Below are 23,555 nucleotides of genomic sequence, written 5' to 3'. Positions count from 1 at the left end.
GGGAAAGGATAAATAAACTAATAGAGCAGAATTACCATTAATTGCTTTAGCTCTGTGATGTTCAATATAATATCTTCTAGCTAGATGTGTCTATTTAAATTTAAATTAAGTAAAATTAAAAGTTTAGTTGAGTTTTACTAGCCATATTTCCCATGTTCAATAGCCGCATGTGGCCAGTGGTTATCATATTGGACAGGGCGGCACATTTCTGTCATTGCAAAAATTTCTATTAGATAGTGCTGCTCTAGCTAGACAAAATTCTGTTCCATAAGTAAATAGGTATCTATGGAGACATAAAATGAGGCAAAAATTAAGTCCTAAGTTTTTGCATATTTTGATACATCTGTAAGTAAAATAAATGAAATTATTTTTGTAAATTAGTAGTGTTACCTCTAATTATAAACAGCCAAATTCTTCAAACACATATCTGTAAGCTTTTTACAGAAAGCACTTGACATTACAGATTCAGAGGTTAATTTTCCTCTCAGTGCATGCACAAATCTTCTATAAATGTTAACAGGAGAATGTTAATGACAGATGTTCTAAGATCAACATGAGAATAGTTTCTGTACTATGAAAAGCTATTTTCTCTCCATTTTGATCTACTTAACCTGAAATTGTGCTTAGCACTGGCATAACTTTAAGTTATGATTTATAATTAGATAAAAATCTCTTTTTAATAGCTCAACTCTAAATCTACTTTTTTTTTGTAGTCCAAAATTTACAGTGGTGTAGAATAAATTGAGACATTCTTCTAAAAATGCATTTAACCACCTAATAATCCCACTTAAATTTTATTTGTTTCATTAGCTTTCTGGTTTTCATTCCTTATGATCAATATGATTAGCCACACAAAACATTCATGATAGAAAGTAATGCTCTTTCTCTACAAAATGGGAACCACGTAAGGTGATGAGAAGAAATGTTGCTTTTCTCTGAAGTTCAGTTTGGACCTGGCTCTCCCATCCCATCTGTACCATGTTTTGGTCATACACAAACTTAACCTAAGAGAAATGATGAGAGCTCATAAGAATAAAAAAGTAATTTATTTTAAAATGAATTTTAAAAATTATAACCAAAAATTTAGGAGAAGAGAAATATAATAGTCATGTGCATTCATTTTTAAAGGAAAATAAGTGTCATTGAAGAAAAAAAGCAATTTCTAAGCCTCTGAGCACTGAACAGAAATTTAGCTCTGAAAAATTTTGTTAACAAAATAGTAACGAGGAAACTCATGTTCCTTTTGTTTTTCCATTTCAGTCTCCTATTATTTTTATTCCTTTCAAACTTTTTTTTTATCATTCTCGTGATCAAATCTGGGTTGACTTCTCAATGGCATATGCATGTGGAAGAGGGACAGTTTCTATTTCTCATTCTAGGCTTCCTTTTATAACATCAGATTCTAAAAGATCCTGGAAATCTTTCAAAATTACTTGGTTTCACTTCCCAAGAGTTGACAGGCCATATAAAATTCTGTCATGACAGCATGAGGAGCTCTGTGAACCCACATCTCAGCAAAACTGGTGAAAATTATAAACGAAAACATTTAATAACTCTGGAAATGTTTTAAGGGCATACAGCAAATGAAGAAACATATTTTTAAAAATCTACTGAAATTTGGTAAAAACAATGAGAGTCTATAATAGTTTAACCAAGACTACTCCCATACTGCCCTTTTCCAGCTCAGTGAGACAGAAATTCTAATCCAGACTGAGGCAGCCAAAAACACAGGGCTCCTCTCTTTCCAGCTCCTAGTAAGAGGGTTATCTTCCCGGGAGAGGCGGGATGTCATCATTTCTCATCCTGCCCTCAGCCCCCTGTTGCTGATGCTAAGCTCTTGGTAAATTTGGTTAAGATGGGAGCTCCCTTGTTCTAACCAGTCCCCACTCATGGAATGGAGGTGTTAGGCAGTTCAGTAGCCATGAGTGACTGAAGCAAAGGCTCAGCTCTGAAACCACAGGAATTACAAGAATGGCAGCCCAACCCAAAGGCTACCTCTAGGGCTTCCCAGGAATACTCATTTTTCAATTAACAACACTTCTACATCCTGAAGTACAAGAAAATAAAAAGCCGCAACATAGCAACTAGTTTAGGCTGGCTACAGACACTTGTGCAGTAAGGACTACTCTGACCTTCTTTTCACCTCGGCCTCATCATACAATCATTCTAATATCATACACGTGCCTGGAAGTTCATGAATCTAATTATCACAGACTGAATTCTGGGTAAGTACATGTACAATAGACAAAAGGTTATATAACAGCCAACTATCAATCAAAATGATCTCACATGCCAATCAGTTAGCACCACCCTTGTAATCTCCAATCACGGCCCAAATATAATGCAGACTTCCCCGCTTCTATAGGGCTGCAGCCATCTCCGGACGCAGCCTATTTCTCTCCTGAAACGTACTTTAATAAATCCTACTTTTCCTAAATTTCACTGATCTGTAATTAGTAAATCAGCAGAAAGAACATATGGCCCCCTCAGTACCACTGGGGCAGCTATGGATTTAGATCACCCCCAGCGGTATCAAAGGCTCTATCTTCGGCATGGCAGCATAGAGAGTTTGGGGAAAGTCAGAGAAACCTGAAGCTGCTGGGCCACAACAAGATCTCTGCATCTAAGGCAAAATGCCTCTCCAAAAGAAGTGCACCATTCATTGTCTTTACCCCCATCTCCATAGATTTTTGCCTGAGGGAAGAAGCAGATGGCAAAATAAGTAGCTCCTAATCTCTTTCTAAAAGAACAAACTTCATTTGCAACAGAACAGAGAGAAGTGCAAGCCCAAGAAAACTCTGAAAAACAGTAAAGGTTCTGGTAAAAGGCAACTGGAAGAAGATTGGTACATTAAAGATGTAGACTAAACTGCAGGCTGGCTAGTTTACTGTACAGAACCCAGAAAAGAGACAGCTCGGAGGAGCCCTCCTGGGGTCAGAACAAATCTCAAATACTGATACTGGGAACTATTCCTTAGAAGGAGCCTGAACTTGATAGCATTAGTCTGTAGAGCAATTATGTCCCAGTGTATTGTTGAAAACAATAGAACTATTAGCCAACAATTAGTGGCAAATAACAGTTGGGTGTGATCAGAGAGATGGTCAAGGAGAGGCCTGACAAAACCACCCAGGATAACTGCAGGCATACCCAGGGCTTCACTCCCCTGAAGAGCAACATCAGAGGCTTAATGTTTGTAGTGGAGAAGGGGGAACTGGCTTCACTCAAACAATCCAGCCATTCACTAACCAAATAAACAAGCAAATACCAACAACAAACCCAGGGTGATGGGAAGGAGTTCGGCAAATTGGTAGCACATCGAGTTTCTATAATATATACATTTGAAATAGCAAGTTTCAAAAAAATATATATATGATATATACGAAAACCAGGAAAGTATGACCTATATGCTGGAAATAAAGAGACAACAGAAACTGTGAGAGTGATCAGATGTTGGGTTTAGTAGAACAAGAGTTCAAAGTGGTCATTATAAGTATGTTCAAAGAACTAAAGGAAATCATACTTGAAGAAGTAAAGGAAGGTATGATCACACTGCCACATCAAATAAAGAATAAAGCTGTGAAGACAGAAATTATATTTTAAAAAAGGAAATGTAGACATCCTTTAATTATAGACATAAACATTATCCCCAGTTTCTCAAAAACAGGTGTGCCAGAAAAACTCAGTCATGCTCAATCTGTGTCCTTGCTTAACAATATTTTTGCAGGAGGTACAGATATAATTTTATTTTACATTTTGCTTTTGGCATTTAGTTCTGAAATCTACCCTTTCAGTGAACTTCTTAAGGACAAGTGTTAAAGCATACAATTATCTTTTGACTTTTACTGATGCTTTCTAGTGTTCTGAAACTTTCATGCAAGTATGCTGCCTAGTGCATATTACTATTATTGCATATGTTTTATTTTAGGCAATTATCTATTTATGTAACTGCCTCACTCAATGGATCAGGTTTTTTGGAACCAAGACAGCATTTTATTCATCCCAGCATCCTGGCACATATTAGATCTGGCACATATTAGAGCCCAGTATGATACCTGGCACATAGTAGATCTTCAATACATGCTTGTTTGATGAATGAAATAAAGTTTACCTTATCACTTTTGCAAATCTAGTATTTTGACCATATAAAACCATAGTGATTTAGAGGAGCATACTATTTGGCTTTCTAAAATGCAAATGAAATCACATCTTTCTCTTTGCTGAAAAATCTTTTTCTGGTTCCCTTTTCCCTAGAAAATAAAGTCCAAATCCTTCAGCATGCAGGAGATCCTTGTTGATCCAGCTCCTGCTTTATTTCCTCTCACCCCTGCCTCTCCTTTGGTCCCTACCAACTGTCACTCATACCCACTTCACACTCATCCTGTTCTTTAGCAGGACTGGCTGATTATCACTTGCTTAACCTACTGAACTGTTTCATTCATTTACAGTAATAACACAAATAATAACAGTTCTTTTTTATTTTATCCTAAGTCTATACTAAACATTTCACATTTTTTTTCATTTGATTCTCATCACATTTACCACTTTTAGCATTTAACTCAGGGCTTAGCGCATAGTAAATAGTAAATGTATATTGATGACTAAATGAAGAATCATTAACAAAAAGAATTATTCCCTCATTTTATGGGTAAGTAAATTGCATTAAAGAGAGATTAAATAATGTATCCAAGCCCACACAATTGCAGAAATCAAGGTCATCATTCTTCGTTTTTCTGAATGGAAGCTATTTTTCTTTTAAAACTCAGGTGAGATTTTCAGAAAAATCTTTTCTGACCACCCCAAACTCCCACTCCCACCATTCCTTTCATGAAAAGATCCATTTTCTTATACATGAGGCTTATTTTCAACCTTAATAGATCGCACTTAGCAGACGGTCAGATTGTAATGTGTTTATATCTCCCTTCTTTTCCTGATGTCTCTGGAACACAAGCCTTTGTCTTTTTCATTTCTTCATTCTCAGTGCTTAGTACATAACTGGTGCTCAAACTATCTACCAAATTCAGTTTGAAAAGTCAATATTAAGACTGTATTAAAATAGTAACAAACTTATACTTCATTTTCATAATCATGCTATTACTCTAATCAAATGTAATTTTTAAAATCATACAAATCTGATGAACTCTTTTACTATACATGCCTTTTTCTGAGGAAACCGAAATTAGCTCACACCTCAGTTCTTTGAGCTCTGACTTTGTTCTGACCACTAACCACACTGCCCTCTCGAAAGCCTCCGGGGACATCTGGGTCAATGGATCCTTTCACTTTTCCTCCTCCCCTACCTCTTAAAATGATTCATCTTTCAAAACGATCCATCACCTTTCCTGCGCTCTGTTTTCTGGCTTGGGTCTGCTGGCTGGTAGCTTTCTTCTGTTGACACTCTACCCATGACTCCTTCTTTCCTCCCCAGTCTTTCTCCTCACTGTTGGCCTCACATTCCCCGCTGTGAACCAGGCATACCTAGCTGACCCTCTAGCACCTGAAACTCCATAATCTTAAAACAGGTTGGCGTTATTCCTGCCCTGGCAAAGATTCTCTCTACCTCCCGTCTCCTGCATCTTCACACCACTCCATGTAGTGCTGCAACATCCATCTTCCTGCCCAAGGCTCATGCCCACTGCATTGCTTTCCTGCTCACATATTTCCATGGTTCCCATGCTTAAGGACACAAACCAAGTAGCACATCAGGACTGGACCTGGAAAATATCCCCCTGACTCGCTTTTATGTAGTCCATTCAAACTTATGGTCATGGACTCCCAGATGACTTTGGTGCCTTCTTACTTTTGTGACTTTATTCTCCTCTTTCTTTTCACCTCCTCAAACTTCTCTCATTATAACTAAACTCTTTGAGTTCATACAAACGTTCTTTCTGCCATGAAACCTTTTTCAATTCTCCACTCTATGTTTTCACAGAACATTTTTGAACGTAAAGATTGAAATTCATATATTTTTAACTTTTTTTGTTTATGTGGTAGCTCCTTCAGAAGCAATTCTATAGCCCCCAAAGTCCCTGCTAAGGCACCCTGCTTACACAAAAACTGATGAAAATTTGATGACTTGGACAATTGTGACCCAAACATAATTTCTCCAAATATTAGTTTTGTCTACTTATTTCAGTATTATAGAGGCTCCAGAGATGAGAAGGTTAATGCCAGGAATAATATCTTAGCTAATAAAATGTAGAAATAAACATCATGGGTTCATTTCAGTTTTTAAAAATTTGCTTTAAGCAGTGGAAGGATGAATAGGGGGACCATGGAGGATTTTTAAGGGCAATGAAAACACTCCATATAATACATTAATGACAGATACATGTCATTACACATTTGTCCAAATCCATAGAATATACAACACCAAGTGTGAACCTAAGGTAAACTATGAGCTTTGGGTAATTAGGATGTATCAATATAGGCTCGTCAACTGTAACAAATGCACTACTCTGGTGGGGGATGTTAATAATTGGGGACACTATGCATGTGTAGGGGCAGGGGTTATGTGGGAAATCTTATACCTTCCTTTCAATTTTGCTGAGAAGTTAAAACTGCTCTAAAAAAGTCAAATCTTAAAAAAAAAAACTTGTCTTAAATACCAAAGTGAAACCAATAAAAAATCTGCTTTTGTTTTTTTTTGTGTGTGTGCTTTTAGTGTCCTATTCAATTGGATCACTGTTTACGGTGAAAGTTTCAAAGGAGAATCTCTGGTCCAGAGAGATAAGACTGTATACATATTACCTGGAATAGGACATACTCATATCCCAGATTAAAATAAGAGTCAAGTGCATAGTGGGGAGTTTGGGGAAGGCAGGTGGCAGTGTGAGCAAAATGCTGGTATAAAAAAGCAAGTGGGACAAGAGCAATACCACATAGTTCCACTCTGCGTCTTTCTGGTTGAGCATTTTGTAGGGAGCAAACCTTAAGCATGTAAGTCACTTTAGTGTGTGACCATGCAATCCACCACTCGCCAATCCACCACTTGTCACCTTGTCCTCATTCCTCATGGATCTTTTTCTCCAGAAGTTTAGAAAAGAAAAGGTTTTATTTTTTTGGCTGAGGTGATCAAGATAGGTGTTATAAAGGAAGTGACATTTGAATTGGACAGATTTCAACTGGATCAGGAAAGATTTTAACAAGCAGAAATTGCAAGGTATCCTAGGGTTTATTTCTATGAGTACATGTTATACATTCAGAGAAATAGGTCCTAGAATAAATGCCTATACCATGCCTCTGGGAATGTATTATATATTCCAGATTCATGGAAAATAGGTATAACTAAAAGGAAATAAGAAAGGAAGAAGAGACAAAAGGAGGAAGAAAAGGAAAGTAGTATTTACTGGCTGAAATAAATTAATATGCATCTCCAAATTGCCAATCTCAGTAAGTAACTCGTAGGCTATTAAAAATGAATATTCGAATTCACAAATAAATATTTATAAATTGAGCACAACTTTGCAATATTCAGCTAAGCCCCAAATTTTGGAGTCAATAACAAACACTGCAGCAATTCCTTTATTATGCACTTACATAATATGCACAGTCTTATTTAATCTTCACAATTGCCTATATTATTATTCCTATTTTACTTATAAAGTATCCAGGCTTGAAAGGTAAAGACTTTCTCAAAGTCACAGAGCTGAGAAGTGCAGCTTCCTGATCAGGGAATAACTGTGAGCCACAAAATAGCAGCTGGGGGTCTCAGCATCAAGTCAAATTTGCTACTTCTCATTTTCAGGCCCTATCCCATGATTTCAACTTACACTGTAGTGGTTGAAATGAGGGCTAAATGATTTGGAATTTAAATCCAAATTCTAGAAATTCTTAGTGTAGCCATATTTGTAATGTCTTTGGGTCTTAGTTTCTCCATCTGTACAAAGGAGAATAATAACAGAGCTTAATTCCATTGAGTTATTATGACAATTACATGAGACAGTTCTTAGATTAGTGCCTGACAACAAATCTTACCTTTCATTACCTTTCACTGTTATTTCCTGGGACCAAGTTTAGACCTAATTTTTAAATTTTCTGTCACCCAAGTTATCTTCTTGACCCCAACTAAATCTAAGATCTCTATTTCAAAAATATACTTTATAAATGCTAATAGTGAGGCTATAGATAATTGCTTTTAGGGAAATACTTTAAGACTCATCAAATATTTAATATTGATGAAAATAATATAAACTATTATATTAAGACACACTTGCATATATAGCTCTGTCCCTGGAATATATTTGAGTCAATATTGGTGTGTTTCAATGAGTCCTGGTAATACCAATTATTTGAGCAAAACAAATATTTGTATAAAAAATGTCACTGCAAGTATTTGCTATTTATCAAGGAACTATGCACTAATTGTACTAGATCTCTGCCTCTCTGGATAGCATGCCCATCATAGTCACCATATGGCCCATAGAGATGACTAGTCTTACACAGCATCGGCCAGTGGGTGTAGTGAAAAACACATGGACTATAGTGAGGAAAGCTGGGTTCCATACCAGGCTCTATCACTTAACAAATTGTGTAATTAATGTCAGTTACATAACTTATAATCCACAAGATTTTACGTCCTTATGTTTAAATGAGGCTGGTAATTATACTTGTTCTTACTACACGGAGCTGGTTTGAGTAATGAATATAAAAGTATTACACAAGTGTTCATCATTGACATCTCAATATCAGAACTGATATATCCTGTATCCTATAGCTGTTAAGTTTCCTTCACACTCTCCATCATTTACCAACTCCCAATTCTGTATATTTAACATTCTAAAATTTCTTAAACCTATGCTCTCCTTTCCATCCCTACTACCACCTCACTAAGGTAGGACCTCATCTTTTGTCAGCAGATTCTTCCTTTTTATGCCACTTAAAGCCACCTGGTAACAAAAATACAATGATGTACCCCAAAACACAATCTGGCCATGCTATTTTCCTCTCTTACATCCTAAAGTGTAGCTGTGTCAAATACAGAATGAAGTTCAAGTTTTAAAAGGGCATTCATAGCCTACCCTAGTCTGACAACCTGAACTACCTCTTCAAACTTATCTCTCACCATTTCCATCTTCGACATTTATAGGGTTTACCTTAATAAACAGGACTCTGTTTATTAAGAATTCCCTTCTCCCTTTTGCCAAGTGGCTATCTCTTACTTAACCATTAAAAATTAACTTGAGAACTTTCCAAGGCACGGTTAGTAGGCCTAGAAGGCACTCCAACATATAAATTAATTTCCATACTATAATACACTTATTTGTCTTACTTATGTGTCTGTCTTTCTGACCAAAATGTGAGTTCTTAATGACAGAGACCTTTTTCTTTTTTTTACCCTTTGCTCTATCACCCAGGACAGTGCTTAGCACATATTAGGCACATTTGCTAAATATATATTGTTGTTTCTTCTCTGAAAAAGATCTGGGCCAAAATTTCTATATAACACCAAGAAGCTAGATATTGAAAATCATCAAATTAAAACAATAATGAGCTGGAATATTCACATAACAAAGACCAACATATAATATTCCAAAAGTTAATCCGTTTCTCTTATGTTTTAAAAGGCAATCTCATTATTCCTAAGTATTTCAAAGAGATATTTTGAAAAATGAGCTACCATTCATCACATCTAAATAAAATTGCATAGCAATTATTAATGGTAATTATGATAAATATTTTACGTACTTTAATTTGAATGGTAATATCCATTTTGGTAAAAATTTAAAGGAAAGATTAATTGAATAAATGTCACTTGGACCACATTGAGGAAAAATTATTACTTAAATAAAGTGAAAATTGAAGAGCCTTGGGAAGTGAGCCAAAAACCAAATATGCAGTAATCACAGTGACACATTAACCCTCAAACAATAATGACTTTCCTGCCATAGTTATTTCTTGAAACATTGTTCTTTTGGGAGATTTATTTAGAATATTTTACCATATTAAGTAAAATGCAGCTGAATCACAAATACTAAAAGAAAAAGAGAAAACTAAAAAGAGAAAAACAATACAGTTTTTTAAAGTTATGTATTTCTCTGTATTAGAGTTCTCATTTAGTTTTTATTCTCTTAATATTTTTAAACAAAATTATACCCACATTTGTGTATTCTTAGCCTTTCTTTTTCTATATAATTAGTCCCTTAACACTTCCTCATACATCTTATTTTCCAAGTTCTAAGCAACATTTCTTTTTTCTGAGCTCTAATGTTACTAGTTGTCCTCTAAAAATCTGGCTATCTGCAAGTAGAAAATAAATATCACCTAAACTCTTTCAATGAAATATATATTTATTCTTTAGACTGGCTAATCTGATTCCATGTTAGTCTAGTGAGTTAATTTGCATAATAATAAGCAATCAGTAAATGGCAGAAGCCAGCATAGCGATTCTTTTTCAGTATTTCTGTTCACTGTTTAGTTTTCTAAATGCTTTATAATCAGTTTTGTTTGATATTATTGATAATAAAATCATGACATAATCAATATCAAGCTCACAGGAATCTAAGCTTCTCAGAGATGCTATATAACTAAGCTTTTATATTCCTCCAAGGAAGAATATAGGCTGGCTAGCTTGAAAAATACTGGAAGAAATTGGTAGTAGTTTCACTTTACAAATTTTCCAGAGGTGATGCAACAATTCTAAGGACTACAAAAGGTAGCATTGACTCAACAAATGAGTGCTAAACCTTTACTATGAAGTTCACCTGATAGCCGTGGGGTAAGACAAGTATTGATCCAAAACCAGGAACCCTAGAGCACTCTGCATATGAATTCAGATTGCAAGAAGAATCCCTAAAACAAAAGTCCAAACAGTGTCTCCTTCACAATTAAAATGATTCGGCTTTCCTACCCAGCCTCTACAACTGTCTCCAATCCAATTTCCCAAAGTCTGTTAATTTTGCTTCTGCCACGTCTTGAATGCAACTCCTAGGATTAACTCTCCTAACTATTGTCCAAGTCTAGACCTGGATCACTTCACCTAAGAATGGCTCCATTTAACCACTTATATCAGATGTGAAATGCCCTATACTTTGGCTTCTAAAATATCTCCTACTCTTATCTGATTGCCTTCATTTTCCCCTTCGGTTCTTTTTCTTCCACAACTCCTTTTATGCAATTTGTTCCTGATGGACTGATATATACCAGATATTAACCAAGTGCTAGACATATTGCAGTAGGCAAGGTAGACACATCAATCTTATATTATGTCCTAATAGGATGGATAGAGGTACAAAGATTATTCATATTGTACCCATGGGAAAGACATTCCCAGGACTCGGGCAGTATATAGCTCTATATAGCTTCTCCAAATAAAATGTCAAAAGAACGAAAATGACATGTTCATTATTTTCTTTCCAGATTACCAGAATAGCTCTTGAATTAGTTTTCATCCTATTTTCCTAGTCCCTAACCTATTCATCCACTATAATGTTATCAGAAATCTTTCTAAAATTCTAAGCTGACTACAGCCTTATCATGCTAAACTCTAAATATAGAATACAATCTTTAAACTGACCTACAAACCCTTTATTAATGGAGCCTGTTTATATTCTATCCTTCCACACACACATTCTCTGCTGTGGCCATGCTAAACTCTTCACAAATCTCCATGCCAATTATGTTCTCTTATGGCTCTATGCCTCAAAACATGCTCTGCCATACGTATTCCTCCCACCCCAATAACTTCCACTTGCCCTTCAAATTCATCTTGGCATCAATCTCTTTATAAAATCCTATGAGTGCCCACCTCTGTTCTCTCATTTCACCCACCATATAGCCATCATATTACTTATGGAATCAGATTATAATCACAAGTTTGCCTCTCTTTCCTACTTTTGAAGGACAGGGATCCAGCTTTGTTTCCTTATTTTTACTTCCCACAACAGTGCCTTGCATGTAGGAGGTCCCTCAGTAAATATTTGGTGAATTAATTGATGGCAAATAGTCTATCTTACATAATATCAGGTTATTCCTCAAACACCATATTATGAAGTCATACCTAGCTCTGAATGGACAATGGTTCCCTACCCTATGAGATCAACTCATTTTCTCTGTCTGCATTCCAAGTCCTTTACAAGGTCTAACAGAAGACCCCTTCTGAAAAATGGTAATCTTACATTTCCTTCAAAGTTCAAGACTCACTTGCTCCAGGAAACCATCTTTATTACTTCAATAGAAATGTTTTCTTACTTTGAACTCAGTATTTTAACACAGGAATAGATATTTGCCTATGCTTTAATTAAGAAACTTCTCTATGTATACATACTTTCTTTATCAAAACTATTTATAAAGAAGGGCCTTATGAATAAAGACTCTCCTCTCTTTGAGTTGTGTCTGCTAACTACTCCATTGGTGCAAGAGTGACAGGTATCTAATGTCTTTTTTGAAGGAATGAATAGAGTCCCTCCCCAATGTGCTACCCAAAACTGTTCTCATAAGTTCCATTATTTTCTGTCTTCATCTTATTTGACATCTCAGCATTGTCCATTAGAGCTGACCACTCTCTCTTTCTTAAAAAGTAGACTTATACTTAGCTTCCATACACTGTACCCTTCTGATTTTTCTTCTGCCTCTCTGGCTATTCCTCATTTGGTTGTGGAAGCTGTTCTTCCTTTACCAAATCATTGAACTTTCAGTTTCTTAGGGGTGTCTCCTTCTCCCCAGGACTATTTCTCATCTTATTCAACATATACAGCCCAAACAGTGTGTATTTCATCGTTCCATTTCAATAGAAGTAAAAACGTAACTTCGTTCTGTTTAATGTATGCAAGAGTGTGTTTTACGAGCATAGTTCCTACAGTAATAGTAAACAAGGAGATAAAAGTGCAAACCACGGGATAATTTTAGAAAAATATTTGACAGATACATAGAGCATAAAAAGGACATTTCATGATTGTTTAGGTTTTATAAAGACAGAATTATGTGGATGGTAGAAAAACTTAAAGGTTATTTTGTTCTGTAAAAAGTAACACAGTGATCCAGGTCCTATTAGTGAATATAAAATCATTTGTATTGTGTGAGTTGGATTTAAACCACTGAAGAGAATATTTGAGCATTTACCACAGCAAAAGTTATAGCAGCCTCCCACAGGCAGAAGTACTTAAGTGTCTGATAATGCCTAGTGACTTGCTTAAAAGAGGATAAAACAATACATCCTCAGGCAAGTATGAAGTATTAAATAGAGTCAATTTAGGAAGCACAGTGCCTCAGCAAATTCAGAAATTAATTCAGATTAAGACATTTTGCTTTTAGGATCTATCTCAAAAGACCAATTCTACAACTCTAATTTAGCAGTGGGGCATAGGGGCGGGAGGAGGGAGCCAAAATATATATTCTATAAGTCTTCATGTGTTGAAAACTATACCTTCAAAAATTATAAATTTTTCAGTAATATCACCATGCATTATTTCAAACTGGTAGTAATGTAAGCTTAATTTTTAAAAAATCAATTAGGAATGGGGAGGATTGTAACTTTTTCTAATATAAAGAATCTAGAAATTTAGATATGTCTGAAACATGTTTCTGTCTTTTGTATAACACAGTTTATGATAAATTACTTGTTCAAGTAGTTATTTAATCCACATGTTTCATCTAGAACACTGACACATTTCTCCTATGTGTAATAAATTACCGACCAAAGTCCTCAGGAATCTATAGAAAACTCAAGAATTTAATTGAAACTTTATTACTACATACACCTATCCAATCTAGGAGAAATTAGATAGTGATTTTTTTAGTTGAAAATTGTGTTCTGGAAGCTAAATTTTCACATCTGAGCTCAAAAACTCCCAGAGACAGATCCATAAGATTATATAAGCAAGAATTATTAAATCAAATGATTCCATGTATAGAAATCCTACCATTTGCAATGACATGGATGGACCTAGAGGGTATTATGCTGAGTGAAATAAGTCAGAGAAAGGTAAACACCATACAATTTCACTTATATGGGGAATCTAAAGGACAAAAGGAGCAAACTAAATGAAAACAAACTCACAGATACAAAGGGCAATCTGGTGATTGCCAGAGGGGAGGGGGGGTAAGGAGCAAACTAAATGAAAACAGACTCACAGATACGAAGGGCAATCTGGTGATTGCCAGAGGCGGGGGGGGCGGGGTTGGGGGGGCTGAGAGAAAAAGGTGAAGGGATGAAGTACAAATTAGTAGTTACAAAACAGACATGGGGACATAGAGTACAGCATAGGGAATATAATCAACAGTATTATAATGGCTATGTATAGAGACAGATGGGTGCTAGAGTAATCGGGGCATCACTTAATATTAACTATATAAATGTCTAACCAATGTACTGTATACCTGAAACTAATACAAAACATAATTTTTTTAAAAAAGTGATTCCTTGTATAAAAACACACCAACAGCTTTGCTTGAGACATGATTCATTTTCTTCATTGCTATTCCTAAAATGTATTGCTTATATAATATGGACACAAGAAATCTATGGTTATGTTTCTTGGTAATGTATTATTGGAATTTGTTTAAAATATATTTAGTGACAATAATCTCCATCTCTTATATAAACATGTATTTCTTTGTGACCTTCAGGACCAACTTAAAAATTCTCTGAAAATTGTAATGTGACCTTACCTTGCTTCCATTTTCTCTTGCCTCTCGTTCCATCTTGAGGTCAGAAATTAGAAGATTCTTATACTTGTTTTTTCCATTACTGCTGTGGTCATCTATTCTGTATTCTGAAGTCAGCTGTGCTGAGAGGGGACTATCACTCAGGTTCAGTGGCTGCTCGTCCTGTTCCAGCCCAGTTTTGCCATCACCATTGGAGTCACCCATCTCCCTGCTGTGTGTTCCCCCTGAAGCAATTGAACTGTGCCCCAGAGTTTCATTGCCATTAAAGCTCTCTGCAGCAGAATCATCTGTTGGAAACAAAAAATTTATATTTTGGTTTTAATTAATATGCTATTCAGTTTCTATTTCAACTAGCATTCATTGAGCTCCTATTATGTGCTTAGCATTGTGCTAATATTACATATAATGTATAACTTATCCTTAGCAATAAACTTGTGAAGTAGCTATTGTTATTTTTAATCTAGTAGGCACATTTATGCACAAGAAGTAAAGTAACAGAAAAAAAAGTAGAGAGAACAGTTTAATCTCAAATGTAATCTCAAAAAGTAAATTTAAACGAAGAGAACAATTGTCAATTATTTTCCAAATAGTTTTTGTTTTTCCAGTGAGACTATCCAGATTTGGTGAAAATTCTGATCAAATATCATTTATCCTATTTTAAAGATATGGGAAAATGTGAGTCATGAAAGATCAAATAAAAAAATCTAGCTACAGAAGAATGTGGTCAATATCCCAATTTTGTAAACAAACAAACAAACAAACAAAACATATAAACAGAGGGAAAAGACTGAAAAGATGTCATCTAAATTGTTAATAGTGATTTCTTCTTAACTGTATGGCACTGGATTTTATAATATTCTTTATTATCTACAACATATATAATTTTCCAATTAACGAAAATAAAATAACTATAGAATAAAAGCAAAACAGAGAAATGGAAGAAGCAGAGTTAATTAAAATTTTCTGCCTTAAAATAAATAAGCTTGTTTAGAAAAAAAGTATATTAATGACATCTTACTGAGAGCAAGAAACAAGTTTACATAAAACAATCAAATTCTGTTTCTCTTAATTTCATTTTTATACATATGATAAGAATTTGCTATTAATTTTAAAAGATTCTAAAGGATAAAGGCGTTAAATTGTTTCCCTTCATTAAAGGCTATTAATGAAGCCATATAAATATGAGTGAGCAAGAGTAATAATAGTCAATATTAGTGATTTTTGTTTAATTTCTGAATACTTTCAAGTATGCTGTATTTTTGTTGGGTACGATAAAATATTCGATGTCTTCTAATCAATTAAATTCATAGAAATAATATTTAAATTCTGAAGGAGTAATATAACTCACCTGTTCGTTCATTTATTCAACATTTATTGAGTGCCTACACTGGACCTAAAGGTGGTTAAATAACTAGGCTATAGAGATTCTGCCTTCAATAAGTTCACAGGTAACTAAAAGAGACAGAAAAATAAACATGCAACTAAAATGAGGAGCGGAGCAAAAAAAAAAAAAAAAAGACTATGATCCAAAACAAGGAATAAAGATATTGCTGTTTTCCAAAAGACGGTAGCATATGACTGAATTTCGAAAGATGAGTATGCCTTAAACAGGTGAAAAAGTTGGAGGAAAGCACTTCCTACCTAGAGATCAGCAAGTGCAAAGTCACAGAGGAAAGAATATATAGAGCTGAGCACAAAAGAGAAAGTAAGAAAGAGAGAAACCTAGGAAAGGATGAAGAAGAGAACGTGTTGGGAAGCATTTTGTTTATCAGCTTAGATTGTACTGAATGAAAAAGGAACAATTTAAATTTATTGTGGTAAGTGATGTTAACACTATGTTTTAAAGAGATTCCTCTGACTCTGATGAGAAAAATAGTATGAAGACATGAAAAATAGTATGAAGGCAACAGAATGGAAGTTGGGGAGACAAGTTAAGCGACCTATATGTCATCTAAGCCGGCACTGCTGAAAGCTCAAACTATAGCAGCAGGGGTGCAGAAAAAGAGGGGACAAAAATCATAACAATAGAGTAGGTAAGACTGATAGTGGGATAGACAAGGGTGAAGGATAAAGCCAAGTCTCTAACTCCAGTAAAAAATAAAATCAAAGAGCATTAATGTTTAATTTTCATTTAATTAATATTTTAAATTAATTTTTCTAAAACTATTTTAAGAAAAAGTTAATATGTGTTTAAAGATTCTACTATAAAATTGTTCTTTTTATGTACCCATTCAAGAAAAGACTTCATGTAGAGAGAAACATACGTAAGAGAATTTAGGAAACTGACCATAAATAATATGACATAGCACTTTCCACAACTATTAGGTTGAGAAATCATTATGCATGTGCTTTTATGTTAATTCAAGTCCTTATGCAAAAGTATGAAAGGTCATTTTGGATTATTTAAGTTATTTCTTTCCAAGAAAGTTCAAAGGAAAATTTAATAGATATATTCATGTCCAAATTTTTAGTTCATGAAGAAAAATGAGATTTAACATTTTGTACTAAAATCCTTTAAAAATGGTAACTATTTCATGCAAGAATTTTTTATCAGTACGGTAAAAGAATGAATAACCCTAAAGAATATTACATTTTAAAATCAAATGTACATTTGCATAAAACAAATCCATTATCTATTTTAGTTAAAATTTAAACATGTTATATTTGTTTCTTTAATCTGAAATCATCATACATATTTAGTAAACAGTGTACCAGTTGTTCATTTTTCAGATAAGATAAACATAATTTATCAGAAGATTATTTAATAAAAATCATGTATTTATAATTTTGCTACAAACAAATAAAGGAGAAAATATTTTTAGACAGAGTAGTTTACTCCAGATGTTACCAAGGTAACTAAATTCAACAGCTTTACATATTTCATTCCTGAGTAAATCAATATGTTTTATGAAGAACAATGAATGATTTACTCTTTTGTATCAAATATGTATTCACATATTTTATAAAGTAAATAGTAAAAGAATTAATAGTCACATACCATAATTTTATAAATCAAAATTTAAAAGAAAGTTTTTGATATCTACATTAGAAAAATTCAATATAAAGAAGTGAGCAGATATTAAACAGGATAAATCAAGCAGTTTTCATTGTCTAGTTTCCTGTAACCACATTAATAGTTTTTATTCTTTCTTCCTTAAAGATACTTTTTCAGTATTAAAAGCCACAAATCTCAGACTCTTGTTTATCAGAACCAATTCACATTAATTTATTGCTTTAAAAGGGAAAACTGCTTCCTTACCTAACATAGTTTGCTGCATCCTGAGTGGCTGCTGTTGTGTGCGTAATGGCTGCTACACAGAGGGGGTAGTGTTTACATCTGTAGGTACAGCCTTAGGTTCACAAGCCCAGGATGATGGTGATTCTCTCAAGTTTCAGCCTGGGTACCATAGCTTTAGAACCAAAGATTCTGTATTTGAGTCCCAAGGAAAAACAGCACCTGGAGCTTTGGAAATTAAGAGTGCCCAGAGTACGTAGCAACAGAGGAGAACGTGGAATGTGATGACAGGGAAGTGTGGAATCTAGTGATATCAGAAGGGCAGTTGGATGTTTAGGTTGCATTTGTGCTGAGGTTAGTTTCGATGGGATGGACTTGTGGAGAGGGCCATCCAAGTTACCTGTGCGGCAGCTCTTGAGTACAAGGTGTAGTAACATGAACTATAAGTGGCAAGCCATACATTGTCTTCTTTCTCCTTCTCTACTCTTCATTCCCTCCACCAATTAGTACAGACCCTAGATGTACTATTTGTTTAGATTATTTCTAACATTCCCACATTTTGTGTGAAGTAGTTTCATCGGTACCAGATTCAATGGTTAGCTCTCTCTATATAAAGATAATTAACCTATTATAGCATGTATATGTCTGTATTTAAGTTATCTATCTATCTATCTATCTATCTATCTATCTATCTATCTATCTATCTACCTACCTACCTACCTACCTAATAATGTGATAAATGTATTTGAAATCTCCCAAAGCACCTGACCTACTTTCTTAGTCACTTTCAGTAGCTCTTCATTATGGCCTTTAGGCCAAATGCCTTGGGAAAAATGAATAGGAAAAAAATATATATTACCCTCATTTTAAGATTGGTACTTGGAAATTTAGTCCTAAAATCCAGGTCAGATGCTTATAGCGTCCAAAAAGCTTTTTATCGTTTGCCCCCAGATACAACACAGTCCTCCAGCTTTAATCCTTTGATACTGCTTCAGAAAAATTTCCTTTCATATTTTACCATAAGACTAACTTCTAAACCCAAAATATACACATACATAACCTTGCTCCAGAAGATTAGTACCTTGATATCCAAAAAGGTGGAAAAAATTTCTAATTCTTCAAAATCTATTTGCAATGTAGAGTTTAGGTACGATTCTCTTTATTACCCCTGATCTCTGCTCCAAGTCTTCTCCCAGCTCTAGGGTCCCCAATAAAAATGTAAGTTTATCTATTATTAGATTAAACCTTATATTTTACACCATAACTCCCTTTACTCTATAACACAAAGCAGGCATCTAGTCTAAACCGATCCTTTGCATCACTCTGCTCCATTCTTGCCTCAAGCCAACTCCCTGTCTCATTCCAGCTTTTGTCACCTTTTTGTCCATCTAGAAATTCCTTCCATGTTTGCATTTCCCTTCTTCAAATCCTTCTGATCACCTTCCAATTCTTTGAATTTCCATTTTACTTATTTTCTATAATACAGTTTTTAAAACTTAGATAAACACCTGTTCTGTGTTTTATATTTTCTCATATGCAAAAACTTCAATTGTTGACTACGAAAGTCTTGTACTTCCAAGTCCTCAATACCACAAAAATCTTTGAACAGATAATCAGAATGCAATTATCTATTTGTGTTGGTATTTTCAAAATATTATCCAGATTATATATTTAGTAACACTATCTTAAACATGTACAAAAGAGTGATGCTACATTTGAAATCAAAACATTCCACACTAAGAAGTTTGCTAATGTAAATAAATATGTGTAAATAAATATATATATATACACACACACACACACATACATGACTTCTGCTACAAGGGTAAAGGACAAAGTAACAAGAGCATCCGGTTTTCCATTAAATTAATTCTACAGGGGTTGTTACCCTTTTGTGGTAGCTCCTAATTCAGCCTTTGCCATTAAAAGAATAGGTTCTAATTTAAAAAGTAATACAGAGAAGACACAGAGGTAAGCTGGATGTTTCAAAGCATATAACTAAAGTACAGCACAATGCATAAAAATAATTCTGAGCTATCAATGAGGGGGTATTTTATTCATTATATTTTAACCCAATACCTATTGTGTGGTAGACACTCTTCTTGGCACTGTGAGTCCATTGAGACTCCATACGGAATTTGTTCATAACCTAGACTATAACAAAATAATCACAATGCAAGGTAGAAAATAACATCTAACCCATGAGAGTTTTATATAAGGCAGAATAAATAAACAAGGTTGTTCACAAAAAAATAGTCACCTACAATCTCCGGAAATGAGGACAATATCAGGGAAGACCTTTTATAAGAGGTGCAGTTTGAAGAAAGTGAGATTATGTTGATACATGATGGTGATGGTGGAGGTTATTCTTGTTCAAGAGAATGAATGAGAAAAAGCACCAAAGGCAGCAAAGAGCTGAAAGGGGACTGGGGATTGAGTATACTCTACATTCTAAGGCATGGAATTGTATATTTTAGAGAGTAGTGGGTTTTTTACTGTATATTCCTTTTTCTGGATCACTTATAAAATTACTAATTGTTTTCCCAGGGCAGGTAGTTGGAGAAGCCCACTGATTATGTGAGTCTAGTCTGAGAAAAGTCTATCTCAGTTCCTACCTCAAAGCCACTGTCAACTGACCAATTACAAAATTTTCTCCCAATTCTAAGGTGACTCATTTTTTTAAATGGCCATTAATTCAATAACATATCAATGGTTTCTTAACTGCCTAAATAAATTATAGACTATTATTTTCATGCTTACCCACTAGCTGGTTTAGGGTTTCAAAGAAAAAAGTAGATATTTCATAGAAAACAATATACATAAACATTTTTTATATTTTTGTAATGTGAATTGAAAACATCTATTTCTCTTGTTGATGAAATCATATTACTGTGAATATTACTGTTTTACTACCTATATTCATAATACAATAAAATGTTAAACTTCAGTTAAAGATAAGTAAAAATTTATACATACATATGTTCTCCCCCCAAATCATGAGCCACCTGATTTATCCATGGACTCCAAGATAAGTGATCTTGAACTGGACGGCATGCTTTTTTTTCTTATCTTAAATGGTACCATAATAATCATATCTGTCACAGATTTTCAAATTCCTACTCCAACCTTAATATTCTAGATTTCACTGGGGGTTTGTTTAGTCCTTTTTCTCACCTTATAATACCTTGTCATCTTATGGCTCAAAAGTCTATGTTTTAATTACCAGTTAGACTGTAAGTGTCCAAAAGGTATGTATTTTACATCTTATGTTTCTTTGTGCTCCTCTATAGAACCCAGCTTGGTGCTTAATACAAAGTCGACATGAAAGATATACATCTGTCTGTCTCTACATTATACAGATATACATCTGTCTATCTATGACATTGTCTTATTTATCAATTAATTGATAAATAATTAAGATAGTATAACACACTAATAGTATAGATAGTATAACATAGATAGTAAACACACTAATGCAGTTGTGTAAGGTATTCATACATGGGCAGCTTACTTATGAAGCTATTTATTGCTACAAATTAAAAACAAAACAATACTGTGAGTTTTATAATGTTCTGTCTCATATAACAAGCAGGATATACAATGATAAATTCTCATGTTAAATTTAAAGTGAATCTAAGAAAATCATTAGATAGCAGTTCAATGTTTTCGAAGAGATTTGACAGCTAACTCCTTGAGAAATGTCTCAGAAAACACATTAGATGGATAATAGAAATAAGAAACAGTGTCATATAGTATTACTATAAAGTCATTCTATTAGAAAATGATTTGACAATTTATAGGAGAAATGGCTCAGGAATTTATCATAAATTATGCTAAACTATAAGTAAGTTAAATGAAAACAATGTCACAGATTTGGGGTGAGTTATTCCAAAAACAAGTTGGAATCAATATGATCCAAAAGTAGTTTCCCTAACTTGGCATTTAGCCAAACAACTCAAGAGGACTTTTGCTTGCTAAAAATAAATCAATAAATACTTTATCCTGAAAAACTGTAGCAACAACAAAAAAGAGGACCCAACAATAACAAGCTTATTGTTTGAAATAAATGTCTTGCAGCTGGGTAGGACTTTGGCTGTCTTCACATATTTATCTGGATTTCTTTGTTTGCTATCAAGTGTCTGAACATTAAGAACATCCCTTATTTCCTTAAGTTTTTATTTACACTGTTGTATATAGGGTATGGTGGTGGTAGATAAATATACTAATTAGTCCCTTAACTGTATAATTTCAATTATCATAGAACTACAAGAGGAACAAATATCACTTGGTGAACTGGCCTCAGCTCTGAGTGCACTAACTGGATATGACTTAGATTTAGTTCTTTTGGAGAAAAATAAGGTTGTTTGTGGTTTATGTGAAATAGATGGTAAGCATTCAGCAGAATTATCTTTGGAAGTATGAAAAAGTTGTATGTGTGTTTTAGCAGCCAACTAAGGCAATGTACTAAGCATCTACAGGGATGGAAACCTAGTGCATAAAATCCCTTCCTAACATATAATGATAGGCTAACAGAAGCATAATCTCTTGCTACCCTGAAAAAATTTGCAGCTATGAGACAGAGAAAAAGGGACTCATTGGACTTGTTCTTTTTATGTTAATCTCTAGAAAGGAAGTATAAAAATTATTGCCATTTTTTCCTAAAATTGGGCCTGCCCTTGGTTCTTACCTTTTCAGATTATTGGGGGACCAACTCCTTTATGAATTTTATGAGAAACTCCAGTGCCCTTCCAATAAATACCCATTTTTTGTATTTTGTTTTTTTTTTTTAAATTTAGCCAATGACAGTTTTTTAACTTGAAAAAGCAACTAATGCATAATATTTGTTTTACTTTTGAAAAAACAAGAAACAGAAATGTTAAGTGACTTTACTATGTCCAGTTAAAAAATATAACTTACATGTTGAAGGAACCTGAAGTCATGTACTAAAATATAGTCAAAGAACTGGGGTGTTCTAAACCTGAAAGAAGAACACTTTCAGAGATTATGAGAAGAGATATAATTGAATCAAATATTTAAAGATTTTAAAGTATTCTTACTATCTGTCAGAAGTTGAAGAATTAGAAGTTATACAGAATCAGTTTTTCGTGCAATTTATAGGAAACGATTCTGACAAAATTATCAAAATGTCAAAAAAGTTTGTCTATCTCTCAGATGTGTATAAGTATGAAATTTTAGCAATTGAAGGGCAAGTTCCAGTTCTTATTCCTTTATTAGTATGTGATTGGCACATAGTAAATGTTCAATAAGTATTGTTGAACTGGACAATCGGAGATCACAATCACATATCTATTTAGTATCTATTTAAAAACAGACTGTGAGTCTTTTTACATTCTTATAAGTATGTATAAGCGCCCATCCCTAATACCCAGAATCTGTAAATCTATTACTCCTGTGATTATGGGATGTCATATGAGGTACAATGGATTTTGAATAGGAAAATTATCTGGACGGGCCTGGTTTACTCACATGAGCATTTAGCACAGAGCCTTCTCTGGTTAGTTGCAGAATGGGAAGTCAGAGAGATTCAAAGAACCAAGGTTTTTCAGTATACCATTGATTAACTGAAAATGGAGAAGGTCACATAAGAAGGAATGAATGCACGCAGTCTTAAGGAGCCGATAGAGATCCCCGCTGACAGCCACCAAGGAAACAAGGACCTCAGTCCTACAACCACAAGAAATTAAACTCTACCAACAAC

At 34.2% G+C, this 23,555-nt stretch overlaps 1 protein-coding gene across 12 annotated transcripts in view; it reads right to left on the bottom strand.

The window, feature by feature from the left end:
• The window catches only part of NOL4 (nucleolar protein 4), a 276,392-nt gene that overhangs the window by 109,186 nt on the left and 143,651 nt on the right, over positions 1 to 23,555 (bottom strand). For 11 of the 12 annotated variants that reach the window (XM_025038637.1, XM_006919989.2, XM_025038634.1 and 8 more), the window contains one exon: positions 14,605 to 14,888. In XM_025038637.1, coding sequence (XP_024894405.1) covers positions 14,605 to 14,888 — 284 coding nt within the window. Of the gene's footprint in view, positions 1 to 14,604; positions 14,889 to 17,860; positions 17,880 to 23,555 lie in introns of those variants that run through there. The other variant, XM_025038638.1, reaches the window with a different exon arrangement.

This window comes from Pteropus alecto, unplaced genomic scaffold (genome assembly GCF_000325575.1).
Source record: "Pteropus alecto unplaced genomic scaffold, ASM32557v1 scaffold146, whole genome shotgun sequence".
NCBI lineage: Eukaryota > Metazoa > Chordata > Mammalia > Chiroptera > Pteropodidae > Pteropus > Pteropus alecto.
This window is presented reverse-complemented; position numbering and strand designations above follow the sequence as displayed.